Raw genomic sequence first — 25,507 nt, 5'->3', positions numbered from 1 at the left:
GTAAATCCCATTTCCTTTAGGCGGTTTCTTACAGTTCGGTCACAGACGTTGACTCCAGTTTCCTCCCATTTGTTCCTCATTTGTTTTGTTGTACATTTTTCCATTTTTGAGACATATTGCTTTAAGTTTTCTGTCTTGACGCTTTGATGTCTTCCTTGGTCTACCAGTATGTTTGCCTTTAACAACCTTGCCATGTTTGTATTTGGTCCAGAGTTTAGACACAGCTGACTGAACAACCAACATCTTTTGCAACATTGCGTGATTTACTCTCTTTTAAGAGTTTGATAATCCTCTCCTTTGTTTCAATTGACATCTCTTGTGTTGGAGCCATGATTCATGTCAGTCCACTTGGTGCAACAGCTCTCCAAGGTGTGTTCACTCCTTTTTAGATGCAGACTAACGAGCAGATCTGATATGATGCAGGTGTTAGTTTTGGGGATGAAAATTTACAGGGTGATTCCATATTTTTTTCCTCTGCTTGGTCTAAAAAAGTAACTGTTACTGACTGCCACAATCTTTTTTTCTTGATTTCTTACAGTGTTTCTTAAAGCCAGAAAGTTGCCATTTGAAATGACTTTAGTTTTGTGTCATGTCTGTGATCTGCTTTTTTTCTACAAAATTAAACAACTGAATGAACATCCTCCGAGGCCGGTGATTCCATAATTTTTGCCAGGGGTTGTATATATGTCTGTGTAAAATTGTAAATACCATGTTTTTTTCCCCTCTCTCTCCAATTGCATTTTTACCATAACTATCAATACTTTGGGGTCATTTTAAACTTCATTACTGAATTGAAAGAAAATCTGCTTTTATTTCATTTTTAATGACCTCAAAGCCTACCTACAGTACCTTCACAGACCACTACGCACACTTTGGGTATCTCTAAACTAAACAGTTCAAGTTTGTTTTTAAACTCTGTTTGATCCGACTGCTCACACAGAACTAACATCTCCAAAGACTGGCTCTAAATCAGGCACAACCACAATCTTAACTGTAGCCTTGAAATATGAAATTCATAATTTGATAAGGCTCCACATTTATGGGATATCCTGCAGGTGTTAGTGTTGAACACATCATTTTACTACTGACTCTAAAAATATTCCAAAACATTCTGAAACATTGGAAAGGAGTGGTTTGAGATTGCCCTCCCTCACTAAATTGCAGGACTGATGAAAAACCATGGTATCTCCAGCCACACATTCTGTCCTTTCTTTAATTTTGTTTCTCTTTACCATCTTGTTGTACATATTGTCTTGTATTTAGCAACATACTAAGCATCATGTTTGGCCCCAAGGTTGTTAGCTTATTGCTGCATTCAGAACCCTTGAAAGTTCAGAGTTTGACCTCTAGCTCGGGGAAAAATGCACTTAACACTACGGCGGACTGGAATTTCGAGTTTGTCACAGCCATGGTGGCCCTCTTTGAGACTAGCGATACCATATTGCTAATGTTGAAAATGCATCTTTAAATCGATTTTAACAAGACATTACTATTATATATATATTCATATTTTATGTACAACTAGTTAAGTTGCCAGCACCACACAGCAGCAAAACCATCTTTAGCAATTTAATTTAGCCTAAAAGATAATGCTAGCCTAGCTCTACTGTGGATGGGCTAAGTAGCTGATGACTCAAAGTACCGGGGTCATCTCATGAGCACACTTTCTGGAAGTAGGGGTTTTTATATTGCTTTCCAAATGTCTGAGGGTTCTAAACACTGCATATTTCCCACCAGCTAAGGCTAATGACTTCATCCTCATGTGCTCTTTGTTGAGTAATTAGATGACAGCATTTATTATTTTTGAGTCATTCCTTACACAAGATGACCTAAACTACAAAGCCTACATTTATGCTGTACGAGCATAAGCCCTATTATTAATCTGAAAACGTCAGCTTTTTGTAACATTCAGGGTAAAAAAGAAAAAAGGTCAGATTAAGGACACTTTAACCAGTAATGTGAACATGGCATAGCTAATAGGATTCCAGCAGCTTTGGGCTTTGTCCAGATATGAATAAAGTATCTTTCAATATATAAAGAGCACATCAGAAAATGTTCATTAGAGGAATAAGTTGTTGTTCTTACCCATCAAGATGGTGTTCAGTTTCACTCACTTTAACACTGGTGCTGGTTTGCAGGCGTCTCATATTCCAGTGTCACGTCAACACAAAACCTAAAAAAAAAAGTCTGTACAAGCAAATCTTTGCAATATGCTTTCTCCTCTGCCTCAAATCAGTTATGATTCAGAATCTTGTGCCACTGTGTTTTTTGTAGCCGGGCCTCCTGCTGTGCCACCATATGGCACACTTTGTATGAACAGAAAATGGCAAAGACAAAATATGAGTCCACTCTCTTACCTCACAATGGTGTCAAGATTAAATAAATCTTAAAATGTTTTATTCTGATGAGTAAAACAGTTGTTTTGGGGCTGAACAGCTGCTTTCCCCAGTAAAGGTCATTAAAACAGGTCATATAGTAAAACGGGCATGGGAGACTCGAACAACAGCTCCAAATCTGAAAATACATACAGCTGTGTTCAAAACAATAGTATTGTATTTTAAAAAGTGAGTAAATCCTAATAGCTTTCATTTCCATATATGCAAAATGCATTTGGAACACTGCACATTCTGTTCTAAATCAAAACATGATGAAAAATTTATCACATTCTGTTGAGAAAGTGAGCACAGACCCACGTTAGGGGGGCGTAAATGAACAGTCAATAGGAATTCCAATAAATAATTGATTATGCCAAAAGGTGTAAACAGAGTCCAAATAACAATAATGGTGACACATGGGCAGGCCGGAGGGTAGGAGACGCCTATCCAGAGAAGAGCTGGGACCCACGGAGTCCCACCGCCAGCCGGAGGCCTCCAACACACCAGAGCCGCCAAGTCCTGGTACCCCCAGGTGGCCACCGCTCAAGGCTGTCGGACCGGAACTGCTGGCAGGAGCAAAAACATTAGATGGGTGTGTGTACACCCAGCAAACAGTCAGCAAAAAACCCAGTAATCCTCCTGAAGGAATAAATCCAAATACTCCCAGAGTGCAGAGGAAAACTGGAAAACGTGCAGTGTCAATTGTTATACTTAGTGAGTAAGAGGTGAGGAGTGGAGATGCCAACTCCTCCAAACCCAGCTACAAGCTGCAAGTATAAGTCACAACTGCAAAGACTTCAGTACAATGAATGTGCATACAGCACAAAACAGCTGAGTAGGTTTACCTGTTGGTAAGCCAATAACTCAGCAGAGTTATGGTGTCTCTCCCAGGCTTTTATGGAGTGGATGATGAAGATGAAAAACAGCTGACAGCCTTAATGGTGCGCACCTGGTGGTGCCAACAGAGGCCAACAGGCCAAAACGCCCTCTTCTGGGCAAAAAGGTGCCCACATGGCAGGGCGCCATCTGGTGGTGGGCCAGCAGTACCTCCTTTTCAGCGACCCACACAACACATTTGTTATTACTTCACAGAAAGTGAAGAAAATGGAATATAAGGTTGTTCATTAAAAAAAAAAAAAAAAAAAATAGCAGTGTCTGCATTTTTCTTTACAAACTCAAACATTTACTGTATAAACTGAAAAATGCTTGAAGATTTATCTTTCCTGTGAATCACTGAACTATTATTTAGTTGTATAACCACTGTTTCTGAAAACTGCTTGAAATCTGTGTTGCATGGAATCGACCACATTCTGGCACTTGTGAACAGATATTCCAGCCCAGGATGATTGGACTATACATTCCACAATTCCTTTGCATTTCTTGGTTTTGGTTTTGCCTCAGAGTTTTTGATGTCACCCCACAGGTTTTCTATTGGATTAAGGACCTGGGATTGGGCTGGCCACTCTAGAATGTTAATCTTGTTGGTCTGGAACCAAGATGCTGCTCACTTGCTGGTGTGTTTGGGGTCATTGTCTTGTTGAAACACCCATTTTAAGGGCATTTCCTCTTTGGCATAACACAACATGACCTCCTCAAGTCTTTTGATGTATTAAAACTGATCCATGATCCCTGGTAGGCGATAAATAGGCCTGACATCAACTCCATATCATGCTTGCTCCACTGTCTTCACTGTGTACTGTGACTTGAATTCAGTTTTTGGGGGTCACCGGACAAACAGTCTACATCCTCTAGACCCAAAAAGAACAATCTTGCTTTCATCAGTCCACAAAATGTTGTGCCATTTCACTTTATGCCAGTGGATGTGTTCTTTGTCAAATTGTTACCTCTTCAGCACATCAGTTTTTTCGTCAATGGGACTTTGTGAAGGCTTCTTGTCCAAAGCTTGGCTTCACACAGGCGTCTTCAAATTGTTCCAGTACTCACAGGTATCTTTAAGGTTATGTTTAATCACCCTGGAGCTGATCATTGGCTGAGTCTGCCATTCTGGCTATTCTTCAATCCATTTGAATGGTGGTTTTCTTCCACATCTTTCTGGTTTTGATTCCCATTTTAAAGCATTTGAGATCATTTTCTACACTTCTTTGTATGTTTTCCCGTCTCGGGGGGGAGGGGGGTTGCATCGGCTTTTTAATAAAATAGGTTATTCTGAACAATGTCTGGAACAACACATTTTACTCATATTTTCAGAGAGAAATGCACAACAACCAGCATGTACAACAAATGCTGTCTTCGTCCTTACATAAGGGCCAGCTGTAAGGATGTAATAAGGGTCACAGAAAGAAAAATGTAGACACTACAATTTTTAATTATTTTTTGAACAGCCCAATCTTACTTTATCTTCACTTTCTGTAAAGTAACAAATTTGATATTTCTTCATATGTTGATTTGGAATAGAATGTGCCAATGCATTTGTGTGTATGGAAATAAAAGCTATTTTATATTTTGAACACAACTGTACAAGCTTAACTCCCTCAGAGTTCAAATTAACATGAGTGGCTCCCATATAAATTCTAGGTTAGCATTAAATTAACACATTTGAAAGCATTGACACTCCAGTGGTGTTACCTTCTCACTCTTACAGTGTAAAATGCAAAGCTAGTGTGTATTGTCTGAGTTTTCTCGTCTCCTTGCAAACTGATGGAAGACACGGTTTAGAAACATACCCCATTCAAAAGTGTTGGTCTAATACTTACCGAGTTTACATAGGAACTGTCCAGTGTAGTGCAGCTATGACCAGATTACACTCATCATGGTGACATTAGACTTTCTGTGGTTTCTATTATTTTCTGAGGTAGAATTACTAAATAACATGTTTTAGTAATATTTTGGATTGCTGAATATGACGGGGTCAAAATTACACACATTAATTCAGTGGTGGAAAAACTTTCAAAATGTGCACTAATTGACCAAGGCCTCCAAACTTCAGATTAGTGAGCATGACTGACTTCAGATGGTAGCTTCTGGGGATTGTTTGACAGCGGTCATTGGTACAGATTTGTGGAAAGTGACTGTGGGAATACACAAATCCAGGAACCCAGACAGCAAACAGATCCGGGCCGGATGTAGTCCAACATCTGGTACCAATCCTGAAAACAGATCCGGTCCAGACAGTTTTTGCACCCTGGCCCAGATCCGGCACGGCTCCGCTTTACAGTTCTGGAACAGATCCGGACCAGATCTGAACTGGATCCGCAAAACACCAACCATTTACAGACCATATCTGGCACGGATCTGGGACAGATGTGGTCCGCATCACAGCACCGTGGCAGGAACATGGGGCATAACGATAAGCAATTTCATCTGCACTCGGTAGAAACTATCCATTAGCGGTTGTAAACTCTGTTCTCTGTAATCGTGATTGTCACTGAGGCTTTTTTAAATGCTTATTGCAAAGCGGTTTGTTTCTTTACGACAATCAAGTTTTATAAGTCCAGGGACACTGATCTGTGTGTTATAGATACAAATCAGTTTCCTCGGATCCACGGAACTTACCCCTGTAAAACTTGTTCCTGCCACGGTGCTATGATGCGGTCCACATCTGCCCCAGATCCGTGCCAGATATGGTCTGTAAACGGTTGGTGTTTTGCGGATCCAGTTCAGATCTGGTCCGGATCTGTTCCAGAACTGTAAAGCGGAGCCGTGCCAGATCTGGGCCAGGGTGCAAAAACTGTCTGGACCGGATTTTTTGTCAGGATTGGTACCAGAAGTTGGACTACATCCGGCCCGGATCTATTTGCTGTCTGGGAAATCTCTTGGAGCCATTTCTAGGTGCGTGCCAATCCCAACATAATCCGTTCCAGCAAGTGAACATACTGGGAAGTACAAGATTTTGAAAGGTGTAGCCACTTTGCCAATGTCTGGACGAAGACCCAACCAAGCAGCTTAAGAGAGGATTTTTTTGTTGTATAGATGCAAGACATTTTAAGGCTGAGGTCTCAAACTGATTCCACAAAGGGCCAAGACATCACTTTGAGCAAATGGAATCAGTTAATAAGCAAAATCACCTGGTGGAGTGGGTGGTTGCAAAGAAAACCTGCACCCTCTTGGCCCCTTCTAGAAGCAGTTTGAGACCTCTGTTTAAAGGGCACCATGAAAGTGAGAGCACTTAACTTCACTCAAAACTACACTTGATGAGATTGCGCCTCCTTTATTAAGGCCTTGCCTTCCCAAAGTGCAGTCGCCTTGGTTTAATGGTTACTTGCGGGACCTCAGGCAGAAGGCTAGAGGTCTGGAACGGAAGTGGCATAGCTCTAAATTAGAGGTGTTCCACTCTGCATGGCATGATGCAGTTGCAGAGTATAAGCATGCACTATGGACTACAAAGCGGGCTTACTATTCGGATTTGATCAATAAAAATAAGCACAACTCAAAATTTTTGTTTGATACAATAGCATTTCTTATCCGTGGTCGGTCACCTGTTAGTCCTTCTCCGTTATAGCTCAAGAATTCTTGGAGTACTTTGAGAAGAAAATAGAAGATATTAGATTGAGCATATCTATACATGCTTTGGCTCAATCTCTGCACCCTGCTGTGGAGGTGGGTGTTAATAATGAGGTGACACCTAGATTTACAGAATTTGATAGTATTTTCACTAGACACGCTAGCAAAGCTTGTGACGTCTACAAAAATCACAACCTGCCACTTCAGTCTGCTTTCAGAAAACATCACTCCACAGAGACGGCGCTTACCAAAGTGGTGAATGATTTTCTGTGTGCAATGGTGCATGTCTCGTGGTGCAAAGCAAGGCGGGGGTGTTGCTTTATTTATAATCCAGGTTTACCTTCTTGACTGTTGGGGGTCATAAATATAATTCGTTTTGAGCATCTGACTCTCCACTCTGCTCATGATGCTACATATTGTCAGGGTCAGAAGTATGGAAATCAGTGGTTATTTTGTCACTGTTTATAGGCCTCCTGGCCCATACTCTGACTTCTTAGATGAATTTGGTGTGTTCATCTCTAGCCTGTCAGCTAGTGCAGACAACATTTTGATTATTGGTGACTTTAACATTCATATAAATAAGCCCTCTGATCCTCTTTGCAAGTCATTTATGGAACTTGTGGATGCGTTGTGATTCGAGCAATGCATTCAGGATTCAACGCACATTAGTAGAAATACCCTTGATTTGGTTCTCACACGTGGCCTTGCTATCATGAACATTGACATTTTGCCTCTTGCCTCGGTAGTCTCTGACCACTCATTTATTAGGTGTGCATTTATGTTGCCGCGCTTAGTGGACCGAAAGCCTTGTCTATCTCTGCGGCGACGCATTAATCCCTCAACTATGACTATGCGTCAACTATGTGTGACCTTAGGCAGAAGGCTCGAGGGTTTGGAACGGAAATGGTGTAGTTCTAAATTAAAAGTGTTCCACCTTGCATGGCGTGATGCTGTCTTTGATTATAATCAGGCACTACTGGCTACAAAGCGTGCCTATTATTCTGATTTGATCAATAAAAACAAGCATAACTCAAAGTTTTTGTTTGAAACTGTAGCATTTCTAGTTCATGGACAGCCACCTGTTATTCACTTTCCCTTTTCAGCACAGGACTTCTTGGACTATTTCGTGAAGAAAATTGAGGATATTAGGTTGAGCATATCTCAGCAGGCTTTGGTCCAACCACTGCATACTGCTATGGAGGTGGATGCGCCCACTGAGGTGTTACCCAGATTTACAGATTTTGATGGTATCTCGGTAGGCGCGCTGACAAAGCTCATGACATCTACTAAAACACAACCTGTTTACTTGATCCTATACCAACAAAACTGTTTAAGGACCTGTGGCCCATTCTTGGACCAACTGTGCTGGAAATTATAAATCTCTCATTAACTTCTGGATCTGTTCCTAAATGTTTCAAGTCTGCAGTAATTAAACCATTACTTAAGAAATCCAATCTCGACCCTAGTGTATTGAAGAATTATAGACCGATATCAAATCTATCATTTTGTTCTAAAATCCTGGAAAAAGTGGTTTCTCGACAGCTCGTGGACTACCTCACTGAGAATAATCTTTTTGAGCCACTGCAGTCTGCTTTTAGAAAATATCACTCCACAGAGACAGCACTTACTAAAGTAGTGAATGACCTTTTGCGAGCAATGGACTCAGATACCACTACAGTCTTGGTGCTGCTGGATCTTAGTGCTGCTTTTGATACTGTGGATCATCATATTTTACTCAATAGGCTGGAGAATCACTTTGGACTGGAACTGCTCTTGCATGGTTGATGTCATACCTGTCCAGTCATTCTTACTGTGTATTGTGTAATGGCACCTCCTCTGATCGTAGGGACATGAAGTTTGGGGTTCCGCAGGGATCCGTTTTAGGCCCCCTGCTTTTTTCCCTTTATGTAGCACCCCTTGGGAATATACTGTGGCGCTTTGGGATTCCCTTTCATTGCTATGCTGATGACACTCAATTGTACATGCCAATAACTGCTGGTAATCTCATTCACATAAAATCTTTGGAAGATTGCCTTGCATCAGTAAGAAGTTTGATGTCTAGTAACTTCCTACTTTTAAATTCTGATAAGACTGAAGTTATGGTTCTTGGTCCAGCGAGGTATCGGCATCAATTTGATCAGCTAGCACTTAGCTTAGGTTCATGTGTTATACATCATACGGATAAAGTGAGGAACCTTGGAGTAATTTTTGATCCTACGTTGTCCTTTGATCTCCACATTAGAGACATTATGACTGCTTTCTTCCATTTGCGAAATATAGCGAAGATTCGTCCCATCCTGTCTATGGCTGATGCTGAGACTTTGATTCATGCATTTGTCTCTTCTAGATTGGACTATGTAATGCTCTATTTTCTGGCTTACTGCAGTCCAGGATTAGGGGTCTTCAACTGGTTCAAAACGCTGCTGCCAGACTTTTGACACAAAGCAGAAAGTTTGACCACATTATGCCGCTTTGGCGTCCCTGCACTGGCTTCCTGTTCCTGCAAGATCGAATTTTAAAGTAGTTATTAGTTTATAAAATTGTTCATGGACTTGCACCTCCCTATCTGGCTAACCTGGTAAGCCCCTGTGTACCGGCTCGGGCCCTGCGTTCTCAGGGTGCAGGACTTCTGTGTGTTCCCAGGGTGAATAAAAAGTCTGCCGGTCACAGAGCTTTCTCCTGCCATTGCCCCAGCTCTGTGGAACGATCTCCCGGCACACATTCGGCAATCGGATACTGTGGAGACTTTTAAGTCACGTTTAAAGACTCATTTGTTTTCCCTGTTTTATCATTAGTGTTGTGTTTTTATTCTTGTATTCTTTTATGGTTGTCTTTTTGTGTTTTAAATTTTTTATTTTTTTTATGTTGAAGCGCCTTGAGACAATTTCACCGTGAATTGGCGCTATATAAATTAATACATTTTATTTGATTTGAATGGATTCGGACACCACAATGGTTTTAGTGCTCTTGGATCTTTGTGCTGAGTTTTGATACTGTGGATCATTGTGTTTAACTTGATAGGCTGGAAAATTACTTTGGGATTACTGGAAGTGTTCTTGCTTGGCTAATGTCATATTTGTCCATTCGTTCGTATTGTGTTGTGTATAATAACACTACTTCTGGCCTTGGTAAAATGAAATTTGGAGTTCCACAGGGGTCTGTGTTAGGCCCCTTGCTTTTCTCACTTTATATAGCACCCCTTTGGCATATTCTGCGGCATTACGGGATTGCCTTTCATTGTTATGCTGATGATACTCAATTGTACTGCTGGTAATCTTGCCCATATAAAAGCCTTGGAAGATTGCCTTATATCTGTGAGAAGTTGGTTGTCTAGTAATTTCCTACTCTTGAATTCTGATGACTGAAATGATGGTCCTTGGTCCAGCCAGACATCGGCATCATTTTGACCAGTTGGCACTTAATTTGGTTCGTGTGTTGTGCATCATACGGACAAAGTGAGGAATCTTGGAGTACTTTTCGATCCTACATTGTCCTTTGGCCCCCACATTAGAGACATTACGAGGACTGCCTTCTTTCATCTGCGAAATGTGGCAAGGATTCGTCCCATCCTGTCTACGGCAGATGCTGAGACTTTACATGCATATTTCTTCCAGACTGGATTATTGTAATGCTTTATTTTCTGGCCTGCCGCAGTCTAGCATTAGAGGACTTTGGTTGGTACAGAATGCTGCTGCCAGACTTTTCACACAAAGTAGAAGGTTTGACCACATTACTCCCATTCCGACATCTCTTCATGGCTACCGGTTTCTGCCAGATTGGATTTTTAAAGTTTTATTGTTGGTTTATAAATTGTTCATGGACTGGCACCTTCCTACCTGGCGGACTTGGTTAAGCCCTACGTACCTGCGCGGCCCCTGCATTCGCAGGGCTTGTGTGTGTTCCGAGGGTGAACAAGAAGTCTGTGGGGTATAGAGCCTTCTCCTACCGTGGTCCGACTCTTTGGAACAATCTACCTGCTGTTATTCGGCAGTCTGACACGGTGGAGACTTTTAAATCAAGACTGAAGACCCACTTTTTAGACTGTCTTATTAATTTGTGTTTGTAATTTCTTTTTATTCTACTGGTTTTATCTTTTTGTGCTTTTCTTGCTTTTAATTTTGATTTTAGATTAATTTGTGTTGTGAATTGTGTGAAGCGCCTTGGGGCGACTGTCGTGAGTTGGCACTATATAAATTAATAAAAAATTGACTTAATGCACTTGCCTCCCAACTGAAGGTTTCTGGTTCAACCACCCATGCCCCATGTACATTTGGAGCTGGTCAGGAAGGGCATCTGGCATAAAATAAAAAACTGCCCAAATCAACACATGGTCCATACTGTATCCACTGTGGTGAACCTGAACAAAAAAAAAAGACGCGTGGCGTACGCTTTGAGCCTTGGCACAGGTATGCTCTCTTATTGCTCTTCTACTTTTAAGCCATTTTCTACAAAAGCCCAACATTTTTCCTGAGGCAAAGACTGTTCAGAATTATTTTCCAAAAGAAAAAAACATTTATTTAAAAAGGTACACTGACAAGGCAAAAAAAAACCAACAAAAAAAAAAACACGGAGTCGAGGGATCAGAGCTCCAATAAAATAAGTATATTTTCCACATTTCTGCCATGAATGGTGAATCCACACGGGGGTTATCAGCTGGAAGAAGATGCTCACAGTCACATGAAGGGGTTCCCAGACATTTACACCACTCTGTGAATACAGTGTGCACTTTAGTCCAGACAGAAGTGCTGTCCCAGTACGTCGCCACCTCCTTTAAGTAAGTGTGTGGCCGTTTCAAACTCCAGTGGGACACTCTTTGTCTGGCTCGGCTTCAGGTCTCTCTCCATCAACTGTGGAGACAAATGTAGAATTATTCAAATGACAAAAGCGGGAGGTTTTTAAAGCTAGCTGTACACTGCATGATGATGCACGCCATGCAGCGACTGTTGAAAAAACGCACAGCGAATATAGCATGTACAAAGGTACTGCAACAGCAAGGAATGTCTAGGTGAGATGAGACCGCATTGCAGCTGATCGAGCACATTCCAAACTTTTGAGATGCAACTGGTAACATATTTCCTGTTTTGCATCATAAGGCGCAACGTCGGGTGTTACCTCCAAGTATATTTGGTAAATGGACTGTATTCATGTCGAACTTTTCCATCTGAGTCAGACACTTTCAGCAAAACATCAAATCTAGGTTTGCATATCACTGTTGCAGCGTATAGTGCATTTACAAGGTAACGGACTCTTTCAAACATTTCCCATCCTGAAACCTCAACCGACCACAAAGATACTTCCCTGCAGGAAAACTCACTCAATGCATTCTGTTATTTCGAAGCGCTGCTCAAGCTTCATGTCACCTCAAAAGCCGTTATCTCCAGCAGCTCACTGATCTCATCTTCTTTTCGCGAGAGAGACGTGTTGATTTGCACAGCTGCTTTGGACACATCTGGATGGTAATGCTTCTGCAGTGTCTGACAGAAAATAACTTTCACTGCAGGACGGCTCAGCAGACATGATGTTCTTTTATTGCACTTGCAAAAGGAACATAAAAACAGCACTGTGGCTGATTAATTGTCTCCAAACAACAAATACCTTAATTTCCCACAAGCTGCTTTCCATAGCATGGGATCGAGCAGGATCCTCTTCATCCATTAGAAATGGGTCCTCCAATGGTTCTGTCATTACAAACAAACATCCCCAATCTATCCTAAAAACGCTTCATGTCATTGCATTATTCTTAAGGATTCTACACCAATCCAAGGTTGAACTCTTGGGCCTAATTAACACTCACCTTCTTCCATGCTGGGCCTGTGAATGAGGACCCTGCAGGACGGGTGTCGTCGGATCAGGTTGCAGATGAAGGGCAATATGAAAAGGAGGGCTGTAGGTGGCGCAGTGAGAGCCAAACGAGCCAGACTTTGGTAAACGCCGCCACCAGGTACCACAGGTAAGTGACTAGAAACAAATAAAACACCATTACCAATAACTGGCTGCTTTAAGCGTTTTTCAATATCTGTAATCACGAATACCACACAATGTCATGTGACCACATATGATTAGCACCCCTCCCCATTTCCTGTATTTGAGAGGCTCATCCCCCTGGTGGCTACAGTTATGATGACCAAAAAAACCCAAGTTGAAACTTAAGAGTTCCGAAATGTCGAGCTGACTTTATGAAGTCGGGTAAACAGTACAGATGCACACAGTATCATATCTGAGCTTTGTTGTCTTTAAAATAAACATAAATAAGTTAATACAGCTGCTTGCTGTGGGTAAGCAAGATGGAAAATATGTATTTTTTTTATTTGTAATCTGGACTCACTGACAATATTGGTTATTGCAGATGTCCTCACAAAAACTACAATGCTGCCAACTTCATATACAAAGAGTGCGAAAATATCAGACAAAAGTCAAATCACTTCTTAAAAGCAATTAACCGCCATTTGTTATATTACTGTTACAACAGCCATGATTGTAGTTCTTATTATATGAAGTCAGATAAACAGGAACCCGAATGTCTGAGCAAAAAAAAAAAAATCCAACCTAACCACACCGGTTTTTTTTTCAGCATTGGACTTCATAATTTACAACTTTACGATAAGTCATGACCGTGCATTGGAACAGAAACATGCCTAACATCAAACATCTCCAAGGTCTTCCTGAGGTGACTTCTCTACCAAGTTCCACCTTGGCACAAAATTTTGTCAAGCTCACACACATACACAAATGCTGAAGAAGTTCACCTGGAGGTGAGGAAGATGTTGGCCAAGTGGAAAAAACGTGCTCTGTACTTCACGTGGAAAACAGAAGGCTCCAACAGACTGTACAGTTTCTTGTAGAATCAGGGTACTCTCTGCAAAAACAAATGTACATGAGTCAAAAACACCATTTAATCACAGTGCTTTACAAATACAACTGGAAACTCTACCAGGAACCTACAGTATTTTCGCCAGTCACAACTCTCACTGCCCTCAAGTACAGCTGCTAAACGTATCTAACAAAGGTCAAACTTTGAATCGTCTGCCCTTCTGAAATGATACATTTACATTCTCACACAAGCTTTAGCAATAAACAATCTTGTTAAAATGCAAGCATGAAAACATGATATATTCAAAGAACTTATAATCACGGAAAATATGAAAACATGCTTTTCTGATGTTTCTCATAACCCCATAATGATAGAAAAAATATTTTCCTCACACATACATAGCGTAGCAGTGATATGACCCTGGTGTTTTCGCTGTGTATTTTTACCCACATGGGTCAAATCCTAAATTGTTTCCAGAAAGCCAACCTGTGATCACTTTATTTTTTAATAAGTAAAATTATAATAGTACCATGAAATAATAGATATGATAGCAAAAAAAAAAAAAAAAATCCTTTTATTGACTTCAATAATTAAAAAAAAAATTCTAAGTGCCACCTTTAAAATAAAACACTAATAAATGTGACTGTTCCACACAACATCTAACAACTGCCATCATTTTGCACAAACTACTCACAGGTTGTGTTGATGCATGAGGATAAACAGTCCATTGAGTGCCAGCAGGCTAATTGCGCCGCCTAATCAACAGGAATGTAACAAAATGTTAGTGACATAACAGCCCCTCCAGGAACTACAAATAAACTACATACAAAACATATCAGGGTGGGGCAACCAAAACTTACCAACTTCATAGGCAGCAGTCAAGAAGCAATCATGAGTGTGGGTTTGTTCATGTGTGGTAAAATTGAATCATGTAGGATCACCAGCAGCTTTTTATACATGTTGCTCGGTAACTGCAACAGAGAGGAGACATTCATCGAAGCGTATTCCCAAAAGCGTCAAACTGTTCCTCATACACGTGCAGCGAAGAATACTGAGGAAGGGGGCGTGGCTCAGCACCGTCAGTGCAGCTATATCAGGTGTTGCACAGCTGTGGCACAGTGCCGGCCGTTTGTGTCTGAGGATTTCAGATCAGATTTTTTTTTTCAGAGGCGGCGGCTGAAATGACTGTCAGAGCTGGATGATATGGAAACATAAACTCTCCTGGTTCACATGGTCTCTAATGCCTTCTTAACATGAGGGAATGAACTCTCTGGTAAACAACTATGATTTTGTTATTATAAAGACATCCCTGATTGGCCCCCCCTATTCATGGTTTACCACTGGGGATGGGAATCACAAGTTGAGAACCAGTTCCAAATTTGTCAATCTATCAGAATCATATCCTTCAGATGTGATCAATTTCTCTCATCGATGCAAAGCGATGACATGAGATTGTGACGACGCTGGACACCTGCATGCCCCCCACACAGTAAACTCATCAAGAACCAAGAAGAGAAATGACAAGGAATCCAACCCAAATGGAGAATCAACAATGACAAAATCTAATCAACTCCCATCCCCAGCTGCCACAGCGAACCTGATGAGAACTGTGCACGTAAATCTCCTGCGTTGCACCACAAACACACAAACCGTGGCGTCATCTCAAGGCGGAAGTGACGCATGCTTCAGGTGGAAGCTGCATCCAGCAGGGCACCAGCAAACGTTCTCTCACGTGATCTCCAACGTCCCTGATTACTCAGCTTCTGCGGGGAGGTGCGCAGCTTGTGTGACATGTCCCAACATGGAGACCAGTGTTCACAAACTTTAGTACATCCCTGTCAGCACCAGTCCGTACTTACCTTGTACTTCAGAAAACTGAGCCACATCTTCTCAAAAACCCCTCTGTTGCTCCTGTAATGAAGCAGACATCAATACGTCTGTTAGCTGTGAGCAAATGTGATACCTTGTAAAAAAAAAAATTATAAAATACTTACTTTAAGTTTAGTAGCTTTCCAGTCCTCATGCTTAGCTGCAAAATAAATAAATAAATAAGTGATTCACCAAAACAAAAACAAAACAACAGACTGACGGGGAGGTTAATTACAGTAAGAGCAGGTCTGACCTTCTTGTTTCACCATGAAGTTGGTGAGTTCTGACTCCTTGTCTGGCATGTAGATGTTGGACATGAGGGTGAAAACATTATTCTGGTAGACAGGCAACACAGCCTGAGACAGACAGGGAAATGAACCAGAATTAACACAAATATATAATAACTATCACAGAACTTCAAAAATAATAATTAATTAATGATAATATAAAAAAAACAACTGTAGCAGATGAACCACACATCTCCTACCCCTTTGTTTTTGTCCATAACCCGGCACACACAGTCACGGACTGAGCTCATCACATAATAGCGCATGTCCTCCATCTCCAGAAACTCCTGAAACCTGGAGATCAGCAGAGAACTGTCCGTACGTCTGGACAGTAGTCTGTCCACTAGGGACTGACAATCAAAGAAAAGTTATCAAAGTGTTTGTGCCACTGTGTGACTAAAGATGCTGCATGTGTCAAATGGATGCAGAATTCTACCTGGATGAGCTCCCATGGAAAGCTGTAGTGCTCGCTCCACTCCAAGTCCTCCAGAGGATGTTTTCCTTCCTCTGCAGCAAACTTCACCAGGCAGCAGAGGGCGCTCTCCTGCACTCAATCATCAAGGTTTTTTAATACCAATTTTTATTTACTACCTATGGTACCCCAGAACACTATTATTATTCATTATTCTTAAAAGCAATGGTCACCTAAATATAAAATGTGCTCTCAAAAACCCTTTTGTATTCAGAGCATCATCTCTCTTTGTAAAATGACCGTGACGCATCACAAAGGTGACCCACCCGGACTCCGTGTTCTTCATGGCTGAAGTTCTCCAATAACATCTCCACACAACTATTGTATCGGTGTCGCATGAATATGCGATACTTCTCCTCAGCACTGTATCCTCCTGGACACACAAAGACGAGGAAAGAAATGTTTTTCAGCCAGGATTAGCACTAAAGCAAAAAAGCCGATGTTACAAGCTGAATGTGCATGGTCAGCTCTGCGTAAATCTTGCACGACTAAGTATGAAGTCCCACTTATGCTAATGGCTAGAAGGGACAAAGCATTATTCCCATTAGAAAGATCTTATTGCTCTGATGGTCACATAGGGACAAGATACAGATATTTGCCACAGCGTTATACGTAGATTCAGCCGTATCTGTGGAGCATGCACACCTGAGAACTGCTCACTTAACACTCTGCACCCTAGGCATTGCACCTAAGCAACTTGTGGAGTATTTATTGTGCATGCCCAAACAATGCAACAATGGTTTATTAGGAGTTACCCCTCACTCACACTGCCTCTGGTGTTACCATTGCGGGGTACAGCTGTGGGACCCGCAGAGAATCCAAGTCATTAAAAAGATACAAACCTCTATCAGTGGCCACGGAGCTCTGCGGCTGCGGTTACCAAAACTGTGGCGCTGCAGATTTTTCCGAAAGAAGTCTATCCTTGTGGGCTGCCAGAGCGCTCCGCATCAAAACAGCGAGCGTACTCTCTGGACCTGTTGCCGGACTTGGCCGCAGCTCCGCACAGCAGACGGGGGTGGGGGATGTGAATGGCCCGCTGCAGCGCTCAACGAGCCCACAGACTCAGTAAGCGCATCAGAGGCAGTGAGAGCGAGGCCTGAAGATGCAAAATGTTAACTCTTGAAATCAACTTTAGACCTTTAACTTCCCGACTCAATGAAATCTTGTGTATAATTTAATAGTTGATCTACAGCACTTGATTTTTGTTGCTGTGCTACCTAGTGGCTTTGTGCATGCAGAACACTAGCGTGCAGTAAAGATAGCATTCCAAAAAATTAAAGAAATATATGCCTATAAGCTGAATACTAGGGGTGTTTTGTCAATAAAGAAAATTTTAAAAAAGACTGACAACATAACTCCCAAACATTCAAAAATAGGTATGCTGACAACTCCAACAGTATATTACCACGAATTATACTTTGGAGTTATTTCTAAACCGTCTGAGAAACACTTTTAAGGTAGAACAGGATCTTAATATAAAATGTGAAATTTTACTAATACACTCACAGACCACTAGGGGGTGCTCAAGGACAAAAAGGTTACCTTAATCCTAAAACTCGTCTGCAGTCATTATTTGCGTTTATCATTTACACGACTACCTCTTTATTCTAATAATACTTATGTCGTCGTACCGCTCAAAGCTTCTTCCTCTGCAGGCAGTTTCCCCACGAACAGCTCCTTCTTCTCCAACAAAGTGCAGAACAATTTACTGCACGTATTAACGGCACTGGAGACATCCTTTTCTTTCTCCGACTGATAATGGAGACGAAAAACAAACAAAATATGCAGGACACAGTTTTCCTTTAAACAAAAAGACTGAACTTCTGCAGGTTTTAGCAACATTTTAAGCTAATTGGCGACAAGCGCCCAAAGTTGCACGTTTGTGACATCTTTTGTACCTGTAGCAACTCGAGAATGTCGAAAACGTCGTTAGCATGTTTTCTACTGCTGAGAATCCGCTCGACTTTACAGTTTAGGTCGACTTCAGCTCTTTTAACTCCGTCTTGTGCCGTTTGTTTCGAACTCACGTTGCGCTTCTTGGTCGGCGCCATGTTTCTGATGCTGCATTCAGGGGCATCCGAAGAATACGCCTTCAAACGCTACACAGTACTACTACTACCACAACTAATAATACTTAGTTTATTGATGTCAAAAAGAAGCAGCTGATCGTGTGTGCATTCAGCTTAACATAAGTTGTATTAACGTTATGTATTTGGCAATGCACAGGTTTCACGTAATAGTTGCCATCCAGCATTATTGCACAGCTGTTTATTGATGTAAAACAATTACAAAAGAATGAAAAATAAACCACATCGATCAAACATATCCATGTGCCACTAACCCAACGCACTCAAAGAACTCGCCACCTAGCGGCCGGAGGACAATAACGCTACAAAACCAATTTGAACCTACAATTTATGAATGATTGATTTTACATTGACCAATCATCAGTCTAATTTTCCCAGTGAATTCCAGCATTAATACGGAAGGACTGTGGCTCCTGCTCTGTGAAATGCTTCCATGAATGAGAAGTTGAGTAGGGCTTGTAGAGAACAGCGGCTTTTGTTGGCGAGTAAGTTTACCAACATTTGAAATGGAGCGTCTGGGTTTGGGATCATTCTGGTTTCAAGCTATCAGTGACATCCTGGACTAAGTCACTGGAAATGATTACACAGGCACCTGAGAACATATTACACAATAATATGATGGCATTATCTGACAACAGGTTAATATTTTTTATAGGAATTCCTAGCCATTCATGTCGACTTGGAGAATTGAATAGGATGTGATTTATCTTTTAAAGTTAATTAAAACAAGTACAACTTTAAAAAGTCAAATTATATTTAGTTCCTTAATAGTCACAGACATATGCCAAAATAAAGTAAGAAAAAAAAAATCCTGACTTGACAGACTATGTCACTGTGAAGTGGGGATAGCCTGATTTACAATCTGCATTTGAACACACCATGAAATGCATGGTCCAGAACCATTTTTAGCACGATTCCAACTATATTATTGTTTTATAGAAGTTACTTTCAAATATAAAAGCTGGTCAAGAAGATTCTTATTCCAGGTGCACATATGTTCACTGCTCCTTAATTTCCAACAATTAAAATTATTTTATCATTACCAAATGCAGTATCCTCACCAAAACAAATTTACAAAAATATTCCACATTTTCTTAGAAAAAAGGCTTTAGTTGGTTTATAATCCTGCCAAAAACAAACAATATTGTCCTCTTATTATCAGCTGTAGAATAAAAACAGACTGAGTGAGGAGTGGTCTTTTCCTTCTTTATTATCTTGTTCCTTCACAGATATAAAAGTTTTGTTTAAAGAAAAATTATTGGAAACAACAGGCATAAAAAAAAACACTGTTCTCAATAAAAGTAAAAGTTTTCTGTGAGGAAAATGTCTTTTAGAAGCAGGGGGACTTAATCTGAAACATTTGCCAAGTCTTCATATTCCTGAAAAGACAACAACAAAAAAATTACTATGTGGCACAAACGTCAGTGTGTGTCTGCACTACAAATACACACAAACCTGTTTCTGGTCCTTGTTTTCTTCCGTTTCCGTCACCGTGGCTTCAAATTTGTGGTTGTGTAATGTGGACATCCAGCTGACCATGGAGCCTTCCTCGCGCTCCGTCTCTACGATGGTGGGGAGGATATGAGCGTCCTTGAAGGCCTTGACTGCCTCCTCCTGGCCGTCCCACTCCAGGCACTCATGCAGCCCATCGCCTCCAAAGCGCTTGTTGTACCTGTCGAAGTGAACCCGCTCTAGGACCAGTCCCAGTCCGGGTGCTTTGGGTATGTCCACCTTCTCCAGCCCCCAGCTCCGGTTGATCACCTCCTCAGGCGCATAGCCCTTTACCACTGCGATCACCAGGCCAATCATCTTACGAATCTGGTGCATCATGAAGCTCTGCCCTCGCACGGTGATCACTACGAACTCGCCGCTGTCGCGCACAAATGGCTCACCGCAGGACATCTCAATGATGTAGCGGCGGGCACTGGGGTCAGACGGAGCTTTCTGGGAGGTGAAATTGTGGAAGTTGTGGGTGCCTTCATAGAGGGCAAACAAATGATTAATCCTCTCACGCATCTCTGCGTCCAGGGGAAGGCTGAAAAATTATTGCTATCGTAGTCTTTGGACAAAAAGCCACTGTCGGAAGCATGTAGGAGTATGTGCGACCGTCACAGTTGTTTTTGGAATTGAAGCCCTGTGTCACCCGTTTAAGACCTGTACCAGCAAAAACAGAAATGTATTTTTCATTAAACATTTTCATTTAAATGAGATTTGGATAAACACTGCAGTTGCACGGAAAAAAGGCTCATGTATGCTGTGAAGTGCAGTGAGTGAAGTTGGTCTCTCATCCTCAAATTTTGATACCAGATTGTCTATGGTTTGATGAAAGGAGAAGAAAAAGAAAGATGCACAAGAAGAAGAAGAAAAAAGGAGTCTGAATCCGTTGAGTAGTTTTGTTGAGGTACAAGATTAAACCATCCATTGTTTTGGAGTTACAATCTAGCAGGATGGACTAACCCACCCACCCATCTACATTTTTGCCATACAAGCCAAAATACCAGTACAGAGCAGTACAATTAAAAAAGACAGACTCAGATATTATGATGTCTTTTGAGGAGTTGAGGTTTAAGTGTGGCCTCAACAGGAAACACTTTTTCAAGTACCTTCAGCTCAGAAGTTTTGTTAGAGCAAATCAAAATAATTTGCTTACTAGACCCCCACATTCATCCCTGGAGGAAATGATAAAGAACAGTTTAAGAAAGGGTATTATTTTGTAAGTCTACAGGTTGCTGACACTTATTCATCAGAAAATGCACAGTATAAGTTGAATGCATGGAAAGAAGATTTGCATCAAGAAGTTTCAGATGAGGATTGGAAAGCAGCCTATGTCTATAAATACACATCTTAAACTTATACAGTACAAATGGGTAATGCGGACATATGTGACACTGATAGATTTAAACAGATACAATAAAAATATACCAGATGTATGCACAAAATGTATGGAATTCAGAGGAACTTTATTTCACTGCATTTGGCAATGCAGAAAGATTAAAATTTTAAAAATCTTACTGGACCTAAACTTTTTTTGTTGGGCCTATACCCAGAGAAACATAACTATAGTAGGAATGAGCGTGCATTTATAGACCTCAGCTTGCTTTATGCTAAGAAATGTGTTGCAGTATTGTGGATAACGATTCATAGACCTAGTACTACTCAATGGATAAGACAGATGTAAGCAAGCCTTCCATTAGAGAGAATAACTTACATATTAAAGGCTAAACGGCATGTATTTGAGGACATATGGAGCCCTTTCATTAACTACATTAAGAACTTGCATTTAACAGATGAAGTAATGGATGACTAGTCTTTTTGGATAATGCAGTTCCCAATCTTGTGGGATTTATATTGTTTTTTTCTATATGTGTTTTAATTTGCATGAATTACAAACAAATCTTGGTATATATAGATTACCATCTTCGTTAACAGGAGGAGCGTTCTTGTTTTGAGTGTTTTGAGCGTTATGTTTTGTTCTGTTTTTTATTTCCTGTCTCTAAATAAATGCAGCAACTTACAGTATGAAAGTTTAATGAAGCTATACAAATGTAAAGGCTGTATGTAAAAGTGGTAAAAGTTGAAAATAAAATAAAAATATTGTGGAAAAAAAAGAAAAAAATGTTTTTCCACTCAGTGACTTTTATCCCAACATGCTTAGGTTGTTTGTGTAAATATGAAAACACATTTAGAATCAAAGTCTCACCAAGTACTCTGATCTGTGATGGGAGATGCTCGTTGATTTTTGCAACGACATCGTCGAGCAACCGCAGCTTTAGAGACACCACCTGGCCAGCTGCAGACACACCCTAAACAAACACTTAAAACATTAAAAAAAGTTTCTGCCCTCCATACAATGAAACTGTGTGTGTATGTGTGTCTGGGGTGGGGTGGAGATGCATGGGAGGACTCGGCACTGAACACAGCCAGACAACTGTATTTGACCCCACTCTGGTGCAAAACGGCACCAAACTCAGTTTCATCTTTTTACAGCAAAAAATAATGCATTTGGTGGTACAAGCACCAAATTTGGCATGGTGATTCTCATGATATTACTTAGCATATCTGGTCCATGGGTCACTTGAAAATTCAAGATGGTGGCCCTTTTCCAAGATGGCCACCAAAACAACCTAAGCGAAAATCAATTTTTGCATAGAAATGCTCCTATTTGATCGAGTAAAATGATATTGATGTCAGAATCCATTTAGTTATATTACATTTCATTTGCTATTTATGGTATTTAGTATGTCTTAATTAGCTTATGTGCAAAATTAAAGTGAGGTTTATTATTTAGCATTAATGGGTTCAAAGTGTTAAGTCTTGAATATACTGTCTTGTAATTTCTAATATATGTAGTCAGCAAATGGTCAAATGGCAATTTGTACCACTAAGTGTCATATTGTTGCAACATGAAAAATTAAATCAAGCATTCCGGCAAACCTACAATTTGACAGTAAGATCCCACAAATCAAATAATTAAACATTTTTATGACGAGAAAAAAAAAGATTTTGAAGTCGATTTGGCAGCCATCGTGAAATTAGGCGCCATCTTGGATTTCCATGATGCTATGATAGGAGCATTTCAGCAGCACCTTCGGGAGGTTATTCAGGTGGCCTTCTTGGAAAATGGCTTCTATCTTGGATTTTCAAGTGGACAATCTACCAGATTTGTTCAATACTATCACGCCAAATTTGGTGCTTGTACCAGCATTTGCAAGATTTTGCTGTAAAAATGATATTATCTGATCTATTACTAAATAGGGGTGGGGAATAGAACACAAAATCATACCTTATCTGTTCTTGCGCATCTTTGGAAAGACATCTTCTTCATGTCTTCACCGTGGTCCTCGGGAATGCAACCACATTTTATAAGTGCAGTGACCAGCTCGTCTTCAATAGTCTTGAACTGAGGTTTTCCAACATTTCTCTGGAACACAGACAACATTTAAAGAGTTAAATGTTAGGAGACCTCAGCAGAAGTGCTGGCTGCAAACTCAGAGGAAAGACCAGCTACACACCTGCATGCCATAGTAACCCTTCCCGGAATACGCCATGAGAAGAACGACTTTCTTTTTGGGATATTCTTTTCCTCGCTGATGTTTTCCAGCTCTGCTTTTAGTCTTTTTGTGGCGTGCAGCGTCTCAGCGGAGTCTTGAGTTTCCTCATTGGCTCTTTCAGCAGCTTGGCTGCTTCCTCATCCACAGAGCCGTCACTCATTGTGAAAAAAGATTTACTAAAACTGCCTGTTTAAAAATAAAAAACATGACAATTATGCAAACAACTGCACATAATGTCCTCATATTCTGTGCAAACACCCCTGTGTTTTACACACACATACATGCACGTTTAAGGGACTGTGACTAGTGGCACATTACTTGCACAAAACTGAACGACTGCTTGAAATCAGAGTTACCAAATCATGATTTTCCTTGCGCAACAATCAGTAATTCCAGTTGCTTGGAAATGTTCACCCACCCCTGATGCCTCCGCAGAAATGCGGCTGAAAAAGTGATGATCTGCATTAATATGTCCAATTACTTATGGGCTCCGAAAATGTGTTACTGTTCACATACTTCCAGACTTGCCTGGAAATGTTGTGTGTACAACCCCTGGCAAAAATTATGGAATCACCGGCCTCGGAGGATGTTCATTCAGTTGTTTAATTTTGTAGAAAAAAAGCAGATCACAGACATGACACAAAACTAAAGTCATTTCAAATGGCAACTTTCTGGCTTTAAGAAACACTATAAGAAATCAAGAAAAAAAGATTGTGGCAGTCAGTAACGGTTACTTTTTTAGACCAAGCAGAGGAAAAAAATATGGACTCACTCAATTCTGAGGAATAAATTATGGAATCACCCTGTAAATTTTCATCCCCAAAACTAACACCTGCATCAAATCACATCTGCTTGTTAGTCTGCATCTAAAAAGGAGTGATCACACCTTGGAGAGCTGTTGCACCAAGTGGACTGACATGAATCATGGCTCCAACACGAGAGATGTCAGTTGAAACAAAGGAGAGGATTATCAAACTCTTAAAAGAGAGTAAATCATCACGCAATGTTGCAAAAGGTTGGTTGTTCACAGTCAGCTGTGTCTAAACTCTGGACCAAATACAAACAACATGGGAAGGTTGTTAAAGGCTAACATACTGGTAGACCAAGGAAGACATCAAAGCGTCAAGACAGAAAACTTAAAGCAATATGTCTTAAAAATCGAAAATGCACAACAAAACAAATGAAGAACGAATGGGAGGAAACTGGAGTCAATGTCTGTGACCGAACTGTAAGAAACCGCTTAAAGGAAATGGGATTTACATATAGAAAAGCTAAACGAAAGCCATCATTAACACCTAAACAGAAAAAAACAAGGTTACAATGGGCTAAAGAAAAGCAATCGTGGACTGTGGGACTGGATGAAAGTCATATTCAGTGATGAATCTCGAATCTGCATTGGGCAAGGTGATGATGCTGGAACTTTTGTTTGGTGCCGTTCCAATGAGATTTATAAAGATGACTGCCTGAAGACAACATGTAAATTTCCACAGTCATTGATGATATGGGGCTGCATGTCAGGTAAAGGCACTGGGGAGATGGCTGTCATTACATCATCAATAAATGCACAAGTTTACGTTGATATTTTGGACACTTTTCTGATGTTTAAGGATGATGAAATCATTTTTCAAGAAGATAATGCATCTTGCCATAGAGCCAAAACTGTGAAACATTCCTTGCAAAAAGACACATAGGGTCAATTTCATGACATAGGGTTAATGTCAACGAGCAGATGTGATTTGATGCAGGTGTTAGTTTTGGGGATGGAAATTTACAGGGTGATTCCATAATTTATTCCTCAGAATTGAGTGAGTCCATATTTTTTTCCTCTGCTTGGTCTAAAAAAGTAACCGTTACTGACTGTCACAATCTTTTTTCTTGATTTCTTATAGTGTTTCTTAAAGCCAGAAAGTTGCCATTTGAAATGACTTTAGTTTTGTGTCATGTCTGTGATCTGCTTTTTTTCTACAAAATTAAACAACAGAATGAACATCCTCCGAGGCCGGTGATTCCATAATTTTTGCCAGGGGTTGTAGTATGCAAATTGGAAATACTTTAAACTGGACTTGAACCTCATCATAATTCCACTATGGTGCA

The 25,507-nt window shown here is 40.6% G+C and overlaps 1 protein-coding gene and 1 pseudogene across 1 annotated transcript; both read right to left on the bottom strand.

Annotated features, from left to right (window-relative positions):
- Positions 1–11,524: 11,524 nt before the first annotated feature.
- LOC117530100 lies at positions 11,525–18,351 on the bottom strand (annotated as a pseudogene).
- A 1,108-nt stretch (positions 18,352–19,459) lies between these two features.
- On the bottom strand, positions 19,460–23,951 carry LOC117530099 (tRNA pseudouridine synthase A-like). Its single transcript, XM_034193040.1, is given in 9 exon segments — positions 19,460–19,741; positions 19,818–20,392; positions 20,395–20,424; positions 20,427–20,516; positions 22,063–22,165; positions 23,146–23,283; positions 23,375–23,439; positions 23,442–23,531; positions 23,534–23,951. Coding segments are annotated over 9 exon segments (1,164 nt in total). The 5' UTR covers positions 23,574–23,951; the 3' UTR covers positions 19,460–19,708.
- Positions 23,952–25,507: the final 1,556 nt, after the last annotated feature.

This window comes from Thalassophryne amazonica, chromosome 17 (genome assembly GCF_902500255.1).
Source record: "Thalassophryne amazonica chromosome 17, fThaAma1.1, whole genome shotgun sequence".
In the NCBI taxonomy this organism is placed as follows: Eukaryota; Metazoa; Chordata; class Actinopteri; order Batrachoidiformes; family Batrachoididae; genus Thalassophryne; species Thalassophryne amazonica.
Note: the sequence above shows the minus strand (reverse complement) of the source record. Positions and strands in the feature narration are given on the sequence as shown.